The sequence below is a fragment of the Lutjanus erythropterus genome, chromosome 5 (assembly GCF_056507025.1).
Source record: "Lutjanus erythropterus isolate fLutEry1 chromosome 5, fLutEry1.hap2, whole genome shotgun sequence".
Classification (NCBI taxonomy): Eukaryota; Metazoa; Chordata; class Actinopteri; order Lutjaniformes; family Lutjanidae; genus Lutjanus; species Lutjanus erythropterus.
The window spans coordinates 104,337-115,690 of record NC_139321.1 but is presented as its reverse complement, the minus strand read 5'-3'; the positions used below and the strand labels follow the sequence as shown (position 1 = coordinate 115,690).

The 11,354-nt window shown below is 46.2% G+C and overlaps 1 protein-coding gene across 1 annotated transcript; it reads left to right on the top strand.

Annotated features, from left to right (window-relative positions):
* The first annotated feature begins 776 nt into the window (after positions 1–776).
* Positions 777–10,791, top strand: cox18 (cytochrome c oxidase assembly factor COX18). The gene is made up of 8 exons (XM_084718311.1): positions 777–932; positions 3,234–3,407; positions 3,715–3,977; positions 8,671–8,771; positions 9,542–9,696; positions 9,860–9,975; positions 10,082–10,189; positions 10,534–10,791. The coding sequence occupies exons 2-8, from the start codon at positions 3,248–3,250 to the stop codon at positions 10,693–10,695; spliced, it is 1,065 nt and encodes a 354-aa protein (XP_084574437.1). The 5' UTR covers positions 777–932; positions 3,234–3,247; the 3' UTR covers positions 10,696–10,791.
* The last annotated feature ends 563 nt before the right edge of the window (positions 10,792–11,354 follow it).

Below are 11,354 nucleotides of genomic sequence, written 5' to 3'. Positions count from 1 at the left end.
CACAATCGTTCAAGACATCACCACCTCCGGTCTGACTCTTCACAATAAAAGAACTCAATACATTTGATAGCGTATATTACTGTTTGTTGTTACCTTGGAAACAGAGTCAAAGATGAAATACCGTAAAAAAAGTAAACATTTGGATGTGGAATCTTTTTAGACAAAAAAGCTTGAGAAGATTGTTACACCTGCATTACAATTCAGACACATATCTTTTAATATTGATCTTAACATATTATAACAGTTAATCAGTAGAGCAACTTTAATGCCCAAGAATCTGAAAAATAAGTTAATTTTCCATTTGACAGAAATATCTTCTTTATATATAAAGATGTGGCAGGCTCAGTCTGATATACATATATAACCATATACTGTATCTATCAATATCATCATATATATCAAAATAAAACCACAAATATAAACAGAACTAAGAAAAAGAGAATGTAAGACAAATAAAAAATCTATTTATATTGATTAAGAAAGAAATGTCATTTTCCTGCTGAAGTCATGAACACAGAAGTCAGCACACGAACACACAAACATATAGAAAGACATGTAATTATATATCTCAGGCTTTTATTGTGAAGGTATTGCGGTGTGTTTCCGGTTATATTTGGCGGAAAATCTTCAGCTTAGTTTTTCTCTTTGAAACATCAAACATGCTTTAACTGTGTCTAATCAATTGATTAATTGACTAATATTGTTTTCAATTTACATAAAGTTATCTGTTCTTCTGCGTTGTGACGTCATGTTTGAGTGACCGCACTCGGCGGCAAACAGTGTGACGTCATCTCCGTGGGACGGTGTATGTGCGCTCGGTGGCTGATGGAGGGATGAAGGTGAAGGAAGAAAAAGAGTTTTATTGATTTATTTTAGTTGTTGTCATCACACTGATCACACAGACGGGGCACCTGACTGCTGACGTCACACAGGTACGCTCAGGTTTGATTTGTTGAGTTTGTGTTATTAGGTGCGTTCGAGATGATCCAGGCCTGCGCAGAATTGATCAACGGTGATCGCCGCACAATGCATGCCGGTTAGATTTGTGTCCGACTTGATCCCGACTTGCTCTGACGTCATGCACATGTGGGCAACGGTAAGCTCACGCGATCGAGGCACCGCAGTTTGTAGAGCCAGCTGCTCTCCACCTGCAAACGCCTGGCTGTCACCTGATCGATAAGCTGACAGGCTCTGATTGGCTCTTAACTTTGACAACAAACACCACGTGTTGTATAAAATAGTAATTTTCTGTGTAACTGTAATATTTAATGACATATCGATCTTCTGTTGTCTGATGAATAATCAGATATTTAGTGTCTGATAATAATAAAGGTTCTATGACTGATCAAAAGAACAGTTTGGTTCTTTACAAGGCAGATAAAAGAACCGATGAGTCAAAAGGAGGATCTCTTCTATTTTAACTTCAATCAACGATCAAGAACGCACTTTATTTCTTCAGCTGTGATCAATGACCTGCAGACTACAGGTGACCTACAGGTGATCTGACAGGTGATCTGACAGGATGTTCGTGTCTCTTCCTGTATGTCCTCTGTTGAAAACTGTCTGTCCAGACGAGGTGATGAAGAGGAGGACAGCAGGTCTGATGAAGCCGTTTGTGTGTTCACTGTTCAAATAAGCAACTTTAATCGTTATTGATTTTCATTTATTAGTTATGCATATCTATTGATTGGAGTTATTGATCAGTGATCAGTAAATCTCCCCAACAACAAACCAGTAAAGAACTACAACACGTCATGAAGAGACAGACATTATTTTACACCTTTATTGTACAATGTCAGGTCAAACAGTGAACAAAATCAATATTCAGTATTTATAAAAATCATCCACATTGAAATAAAAAGGGCAACAAAAAGAAAAAGCAAACAGACGAAACAGAAATTCAAAAACACAAACTATAGAAAACGATAAACAGGAAACAAAAGTTTTTCAAGTTTTCTAAAAGTTCTGTTTTCAGTCCAGATGATGTTTTGATAAAATCCCAAATTTCAACTTTGAATTAGAGCTGCAACAATTAATCAAGTATTGATTGATTAGAAAATCACCAACTATTCTGATAATCATTTTTTTTATTATTATTATGATTTCAGTTTCTTAAATGTGAATATTTTCTGGTTTCTTTCCTCTGACAGGAAACTGAATGTCTTTGAGTTGTGGACAAAATGAGACATTTGAGGACGACATGTTGGTCTCTGATCAACATTTTATGGACCAAACATCTAATCGATTAGTGTAGAAAATGATTGCCAGATTAATTACTAGCTGAAAAATAACAACCAGTCAATAACCAAAGTACTTGTCTTGTTTAGTCAGAGAGGAATAAAGAAACCAGCACAGTGATCAGTTCGTGTTATTGATCCTGGACTGTTTGTCTATAAATGATCGGCTCTCAGACTCTGTGACGCGTCCTCAGGCTCACCAGCGGGGGGCGTCCTCAGGCTCACCAGCTGGGGGCGTCCTGAGGCTCACCAGCGGGGGGCGTCCTCAGGCTCACCAGCTGGGGGCGTCCTGAGGCTCACCAGCGGGGGGCGTCCTCAGGCTCACCAGCGGGGGGCGTCCTCAAGCTCACCAGCGGGGGGCGTCCTCAGGCTCACCAGCGGGGGGCGTCCTCAGGCTCACCAGCTGGGGGCGTTCTGAGGCTCACCAGCGGGGGGCGTCCTCAGGCTCACCAGCGGGGGGCGTCCTCAGGCTCACCAGCGGGGGGCGTCCTGAGGCTCACCAGCGGGGGGCGTCCTCAGGCTCACCAGCGGGGGGCGTCCTCAAGCTCACCAGCTGGGGGCGTCCTCAGGCTCACCAGCGGGGGGCGTCCTCAAGCTCACCAGCGGGGGGCGTCCTCAGGCTCACCAGCTGGGGGCGTCCTGAGGCTCACCAGCGGGGGGCGTCCTCAGGCTCACCAGCGGGGGGCGTCCTCAAGCTCACCAGCGGGGGGCGTCCTCAGGCTCACCAGCTGGGGGCGTCCTCAGGCTCACCAGCGGGGGGCGTCCTCTCACCGTCACTCTGTACGACGGAGGACAGATTCACATGAAACAGTTCATTTTCATTTCTCGTCTTTTATTTTGATTTGAAGTAGAACGTCGTTATTCTAAATGCTTCTGATATTTAATTTATGTGTAAATGTAAAATTACTTTAAACTCAATTCACATAATTATTATTGATTTTAGACGTATGATGGACTCTGGTCTCTGTCCTCAGTCCTGGTCTCTGGTGGTTTCAGGGGGCGGGGTCACCATGCTGAGTGTGCGGCGGTCTGTGAGGTCTGGATTCCTGAAGCTTCCTGTCCGAGGACTCTGTCCTGCCCACGTCTACAAAAAGTCACCTGATCTCACCTGCTGCAGACCCTCATCTGCAGTCTGTGTCCAGACTCTGTCCGCCCCATGGACACCATCAGGTAATATTAACCCTATTGATTAATCATTAAATTAATTGACAACTATTTTGATAATCAGTTGATTACTTTGAGTTATTTGTTAATTAAAAAAATATTTCAGCTTCTTAAATCTGACAAAACATAAAGATACTGGACTTTGATTAACATTTTTCAATTGAGAATATTGTGACAGGACTAATTAATCAATTAACTGATTAACTGATTAATCTTTAAGATTGATTTATTTCCATCAGCATCATTTGGTGCAGCAGATGCTCACAGCTGCATGTCATCTGTGTAACCATGGAAACACACATTGTGCTCTTAGGTGCGTGGACCCTGGCAGGTGTCAGGAGGTTCTCAGGTGTTGCTGGAGGCGGAGTCAGTGGAGTCAGCGGTGTCTCAGGTGGTTCGGGCTGGTACGGCGCCCTCTCAGACTCGGCGCCAGTCCATCTCTGTGAGCAGGTTCTGGTCGGCGTTCAGCAAGTCAGCGGGCTGCCGTGGTGGCTCAGCATTGTTGTGACGACGCTGTCAGTCAGGACGCTCATCACGCTGCCGCTTGCCGCCTACCAGCTGGTCATCATCGCCAAGGTGAGTGACAGGCGGAGAACACGAGGGCGAGGAGAGGGTTAACAGAGAGTAGAGCTAGATGATATGACTGATCAATAATAACAATAATAATACTAGTAATGAAATAATACCACAGCTGGGGCTGGATGGTACGACAAAATGTTCATATCACATTTTTTTTTCTTATCGTTTTCATGGTTTTTGACAGTATTTTTTTCATGCAGCAGTTTTCTTACCCTCATTTTCTTCTGATGAGAAAATAATTACTGCAGCTGATCGTCTTTAAACACAACATTTTACTGTCAGAAGGACTGGATCAGGTGTTTTCATGTCCACACAGGTGAAACCATGACCCCTTCAAAGTAAGGTTACCATCACATGGCGAGGACGACTATACGATTAAACGTCCACACACACAGACACACACACACACACACACACACAGACACACACACAGACACACACACACACACACACAGACACACACACAGAGACACACAGACACACACAGAGACACACACACAGAGACACACACACACACACACACACACACACACACACACACTAGTCGGCACCAGAAATACTAGCAGTTTAAAATATTTAAAAATAAAATATTTTAAATATTTATCAATCTTTCATTCATGCATGATGTCAGTTATCTGTTGCCTCTAAGATTTTATGCCGCCGCCTGCAGCTCCTCTCACCCAGCACGTATGAACTGGTCGCCGTGGCAACACCGGATGTTTACATCAGCAAAGTTGGACAGATGAATGTAGACTGTGACAGAATAAGCTGATATATTTTCACTCGACTGGAGAAACATGTGACCACATTAAACACAGACACAGACAGAAACCTGCAGGCGGAGCTGCTGCTGCTGCTGTTAGCACTGCTAACGTTAGCCACACTGTGTGTCAGGCTGCAGCTAACGTTAGCCACGCTGTGTGTCAGGCTAGCAGCTAACGTTAGCCACGCTGTGTGTCAGGCTTGCAGCTAACGTTAGCCACACTGTGTGTCAGGCTGACGGCTAACGTTAGCCACGCTGTGTGTCAGGCTAGCAGCTAACGTTAGCCACGCTGTGTGTCAGGCTAGCAGCTAACGTTAGCCACGCTGTGTGTCAGGCTGACGGTTAACGTTAGCCACGCTGTGTGTCAGGCTAGCAGCTAACGTTAGCCACGCTGTGTGTCAGGCTAGCAGCTAACGTTAGCCACGCTGTGTGTCAGGCTAGCAGCTAACGTTAGCCACACTGTGTGTCAGGCTGGAGCTAACGTTAGCCACACTGTGTGTCAGGCTAGCAGCTAACGTTAGCCACACTGTGTGTCAGGCTAGCAGCTAACGTTAGCCACACTGTGTGTCAGGCTAGCACTGCTAATGTTAGCCACACTGTGTGTCAGGCTAGCAGCTAACGTTAGCCACGCTGTGTGTCAGGCTAGCAGCTAACGTTAGCCACACTGTGTGTCAGGCTGGAGCTAACGTTAGCCTCACTGTGTGTCAGGCTAGCAGCTAATGTTAGCCACACTGTGTGTCAGGCTAGCAGCTAACGTTAACCACACTGTGTGTCAGGCTAGCAGCTAACGTTAGCCACACTGTGTGTCAGGCTAGCACTGCTAACGTTAGCCACGCTGTGTGTCAGGCTAGCAGCTAACGTTAGCCACGCTGTGTGTCAGGCTAGCAGCTAACGTTAGCCACGCTGTGTGTCAGGCTAGCACTGCTAACGTTAGCCACGCTGTGTGTCAGGCTAGCAGCTAACGTTAGCCACGCTGTGTGTCAGGCTAGCAGCTAACGTTAGCCATGCTGTGTGTCAGGCTAGCAGCTAACGTTAGCCACACTGTGTGTCAGGCTAGCACTGCTAACGTTAGCCACGCTGTGTGTCAGGCTAGCAGCTAACGTTAGCCACGCTGTGTGTCAGGCTAGCACTGCTAACGTTAGCCACGCTGTGTGTCAGGCTAGCAGCTAACGTTAGCCACGCTGTGTGTCAGGCTAGCAGCTAACGTTAGCCACGCTGTGTGTCAGGCTAGCACTGCTAACGTTAGCCACGCTGTGTGTCAGGCTAGCAGCTAACGTTAGCCACGCTGTGTGTCAGGCTAGCAGCTAACGTTAGCCACGCTGTGTGTCAGGCTAGCACTGCTAACGTTAGCCACGCTGTGTGTCAGGCTAGCACTGCTAACGTTAGCCACGCTGTGTGTCAGGCTAGCAGCTAACGTTAGCCACGCTGTGTGTCAGGCTAGCAGCTAACGTTAGCCACGCTGTGTGTCAGGCTAGCAGCTAACGTTAGCCACACTGTGTGTCAGGCTAGCACTGCTAACGTTAGCCACGCTGTGTGTCAGGCTAGCAGCTAACGTTAGCCACGTTGTGTGTCAGGCTAGCAGCTAACGTTAGCCACGCTGTGTGTCAGGCTAGCAGCTAACATTAGCTCTGGGTCCTTTACCTGCAGACACTGTGACCCTCTTCAGTCTGAAAAGATGAAGCGTTTAGTGAGTTGTTGTCTTGTTTTGTACATTAATGAAGCTTGTGTTGCACAGAGCAAAGTAGCATCTCAGCGGCATTTAAAGTACGATTTGGTGATTGTTGACTGTGACCAACGTCTTCAAATGGCTCTTAATACACACACTATTTTTTTACAGACAGTGTTTAACATTATAGATTAATAAATTCTGCTAAATTTAACTGGTTTCTGAGTGTTTTCTTAGTGTTAGACTAGTCTAAATTAAATTTTGTGTTTAATCGACTTTAGTCACCAGGAACATCCCTAGAGCACACGCTCAAGCAAACACGCCTGTGGTGTTGGTGTGCAGCAGTGAAATGGGTCCCTGCTGAAACACTTTCCCGCCGCACACGTTCTGGACGTTGTTTGGGTTCTTCACCGGTGTGGTGGAAACTCTGAAGACGGTTTCAGTCAAACACTGAAGAAGAGTTCAGGAGTCCCAGATGATTTACTCAGGAGAATTCAGATTATCAATACACTGAGAATACTGTGACTGCCAACCCAATTCTGAAGGTTACTTCTCGTGTGAAGGTATTTAATTGTCCCCTGACGTTTCCTGGAGTTTGACACACTACCTTGTATGAGCCTGATGTCTCTATGTGGACACAAATTCTATTGGACATAAGTGAAAAACAAGAAGCTGCACCTCTTTGCTCTAAATCACTGTATCTGTCGGCTTCGCTCATGTCTTGTGTTCTGCTGCAGAACGTGGAGACAGTCTGTCTGTCTGATAAGTCATAACCTTGGGACTTCAGGAGAACGTATCTGAGAGACGCACTACTGTCCTTCTGTAGCTGTGGACTGTAGTTGTGCAGAGTGACCAACTACTAGTGCACCTGTTCAGGTTAGATGACCTGTGATTGGACCCTTCATGACTGCGCTGTCACCCATAAAGAGACTCAGGGGACAATCTGAGATCTAATGAGACAAATTCCACAACAACCAGTGTGGCGATAATCAAAAATCAATATCATTATAATAAACACCTGTTTTCGGTACGAACCGGTGTAACGCAATATAACTTTTAACAGTTCCGCCTGTTTCCAGTCTTTGTGCTAAGCTAGGCTAACAGTTCCGCCTGTTTCCAGTCTTTGTGCTAAGCTAGGCTAACAGTTCCGCCTGTTTCCAGTCGTCGTGCTAAGCCAGGCTAACAGTTCCGCCTGTTTCCAGTCGTTGTGCTAAGCTAGGCTAACAGTTCCGCCTGTTTCCAGTCATCGTGCTAAGCTAGGCTAACAGTTCCGCCTGTTTCCAGTCGTCGTGCTAAGCTAGGCTAACAGTTCCCCACATTTCTCCATATGTCAATGAGACCCTTCACACAGACGGCGTCTCTGTCCCACGTCTGGTTGGTTGGAACGTCTGAACATAAAAACATCAGTGGCACAATCTGATCACAGGCTGCCTGTCCTCCTCTGTCCTCCTCTGTCCTCCTCTGTCTGTCCTCCTCTGTCCTCCCCTGTCTGTCCTCCCCTGTCCTCTGTCCTCCTCTGTCCTCCTCTGTCTGTCCTCCTCTGTCCTCCCCTGTCTGTCCTCCTCTGTCCTCCTCTGTCTGTCCTCCTCTGTCCTCTGTCCTCCTCTGTCCTCCTCTGTCTGTCCTCCTCTGTCTGTCCTCCTCTGTCCTCCTCTGTCCTCCTCTGTCTGTCCTCCTCTGTCCTCCCCTGTCTGTCCTCCTCTGTCCTCCTCTGTCTGTCCTCCTCTGTCCTCCTCTGTCCTCCTCTGTCTGTCCTCCTCTGTCTGTCCTCCTCTGTCCTCCCCTGTCTGTCCTCCCCTGTCCTCTGTCCTCCTCTGTCCTCCTCTGTCTGTCCTCCTCTGTCCTCTGTCCTCCTCTGTCCTCCTCTGTCTGTCCTCCTCTGTCCTCTGTCCTCCTCTGTCCTCCTCTGTCTGTCCTCCTCTGTCTGTCCTCCTCTGTCCTCCTCTGTCTGTCCTCCTCTGTCTGTCCTCCTCTGTCCTCTGTCCTCCTCTGTCCTCCTCTGTCTGTCCTCCTCTGTCCTCTGTCCTCCTCTGTCCTCCTCTGTCTGTCCTCCTCTGTCTGTCCTCCTCTGTCCTCCTCTGTCCTCTGTCCTCCTCTGTCCTCCTCTGTCTGTCCTCCTCTGTCCTCCTCTGTCCTCTGTCCTCCTCTGTCCTCCTCTGTCTGTCCTCCTCTGTCTGTCCTCCTCTGTCTGTCCTCATATGAAGTCACAGTCTGCAGCTGTGTGTTGTCCATGCTGGTAACCATGGTAACGTGTTGTGCAGGTGGAGGCTCTGCAGGTGGAGATCTCTGAGATGGCCAAAAGGCTTAGATATGAAGTTTCACTGAGAGCACGAGACAGAGGCTGGACGGACAAACAGAGCAGGTGAGACATCACACACACACACACACACACACACACACACACACACACACACACACACACACACACCGATAAACAAACAAACAACAAATAAATAAACAAACTAGGAGACAGAAGCTGGACAGGCACACGATGATGATGATGATGATGATGATGATGATGATGATGATGATGATGACGATGATGATGATGATGATGATGATGATGACGATGATGATGATGATGATGATGATGATGATGATGATGACAGCCTTCATCAGGTTAGAAAATATATTCTTTAAAAGAGCTGCTGAAGTTTTATTTATTTAATTACATTTTATTTATTTATTTTTTATTTTGCTGTAGTGTTCAGTGTATTTATTTATTTATATTTATATCTTTAAATAAACTTTAAACTGTTTCTGTTTTTGAAGAATCATTTTAGCAGCAGGATCAGAAACAGAAACCGGACAGATCCAGTTCAGGTTTTTTTTTTTATTGATGATGATGACAAAAGCACAACAGTTCATATTTTCCATGTTATTAGACACAATCCATCATAAATGAGAAAATGCAGGAACAGGAAAACCAGAAAAGGAAAAGCTGATGTCCAAATGTCCTCTAAGAGACAAAAACGGACAAACTGTCCTCATTCTGGACGAACAACAGAAACAAGTTCACTCAGATTTCTGAATCCTGCTGTTTGAAGGTTTGATGCTGTGGATCCATTTCTGTCCCACAGGTTCTGCAGAGTCCAGGATGTGAGCAGTAACATGGTTCTGGTTGTGATTCAGGTTCCAGTTCCAGAAGAACCTGCGTCGTCTGGTCTCTGAGCTCTACATCAGGGACAACTGTCACCCTTTCAAGGCCAGTGTGCTGGTCTGGGTCCAGCTGCCCCTCTGGATCAGTCTGTCTCTGGCCCTGCGGAACCTGAGCCTGGATCAGTCCAGTAAGACCCCACTTCATCTGTCCTCCATTTTCTCCAATAATTGATTAATTGATTAGTTGCTTTGTCACATTATTGATTAAGTAAACAGTTGACGATTCATTCATTAATGACCACAAACCTGGAGCTGCAGGTAGTTTTTTCACTGTCGCCTGTGTTCTCGCAGCGCTGCGCTCTGAGCTGGCAGCAGGTGGCGCTCTGTGGTTCTCTGACCTCACCTCACCTGACCCCACCTGGATCCTCCCCCTCTGTCTGGGACTCACCAACCTGCTTATCGTTGAGGTCAGTCTGCGGACAGTCTGCGGTCACCTGACCTGATGATGTCACCTGACCTGATGATGTCACCTGACCTGATGATGTCACTCCTCTTCTTCTTCTTCTTCTTCAGGTGTTTTCTCTGCAGAGGGTGAATCCATCTTGGGTTCAGAAGTTTGTGACGAATGCCGTCAGAGCGTTTTCAGTCCTGATGATCCCCATCGCCGCCTCCGTCCCCTCGGTGAGTCCAACGCACAGTCGGCCGGTCCACACTGACTCCAGGTCCTGGTTCTGCTTCTGGTTCAGGACATGTTGAGTCTAGTTCAGACCTGCAGCTCTTAACACCTGAGACCTGAACCAGGACCTGAGTCAGTCCAGTTCTGCCCAGTCTGAACAGGATCAGGATCAGGATCAGGATCGGGATCAGGACTATCAAATATGATGTTAAAGGGATATTCTGATGTTTATTAGAGCAGATCTGACCTGGAGTCTGTTTTTATTTACTGATGCTGGTTGTGTTCACGTGTTTCTCTAACTCCAGTTTATCCCCCCCCCACCCCCACCCCCCCACCCCCCACCCCCCAGTCCATGTCTCTGTACTGGTTCATTTCCAGTCTGGTTGGACTGAGTCACAACCTGCTGCTGAGATCTGCTGCCGTCCACAAAGTCCTCCGACTGAGAACTCAGAGATCAGAGACGCCATTCAGAGACCTGCTGACTGCCTTTATTAACAAGTACTGCAAGTAATACTGCAAATAATACTCAGAGGACTATTCAGAGTACTACACAGAGTACTACTACACAGTAATACACAGAGCTCTACAGGTAAATACACAGAGAACTCAGAGACGTTGTACCTGCTGCCTGCACTCATCAACAAGTACTGCAAGTCATACTGCAGATAATACACAGAGTACTACACAGTACTGTGAGTACACATCTGATACTTCATTGATGGAGCTACTTCAGAACTATTACCATGTGGACGACTGAGAAGATCTGACCTCAGACAAGTTTGAGACTCTTACTGGCTACATTCATTTAAATCTACAGAACGTGTGTGTGTGTGTGTGTGTGTGTGTGTGTGTGTGTGTGTGTGTGTGTGTGTGTGTGTGTACATGTAGTGTATATCATCTGTGTATTGTATGTATATGTATATATTCTGTATATATACATAAAAAGCAGCAGTGTCCTCGTGAGTACAGTCACAGTATGACACCAGTTCACCTGGTTGCCATGACAACTAACAAATAAATAAATAATTTTGTTTTGTCTAAATGAAAACATGAACGTGATTAAATTTAAGTTGTTTTTTCTTTAATAAATCAGGCCTCAGAAGCTGTGGGGGCTTAAATCACTGTGTTATGATTGGTTGATTGGCTCAAAGGTTGATGACATCATCCATC

What these genes read in the sequence shown, in the direction of transcription:
- cox18 (XM_084718311.1), top strand. Translation starts at nt 3,248, where the DNA reads ATGCTGAGTGTGCGGCGGTCTGTGAGGTCTGGATTCCTGAAGCTTCCT. An exon ending in AGCTGGTCATCATCGCCAAG is followed by an intron (nt 3,978 to 8,670) that starts GTGAGTGACAGG and finishes CGTGTTGTGCAG; the next exon opens with GTGGAGGCTCTGCAGGTGGA. An exon ending in CCTGAGCCTGGATCAGTCCA is followed by an intron (nt 9,697 to 9,859) that starts GTAAGACCCCAC and finishes GTGTTCTCGCAG; the next exon opens with CGCTGCGCTCTGAGCTGGCA.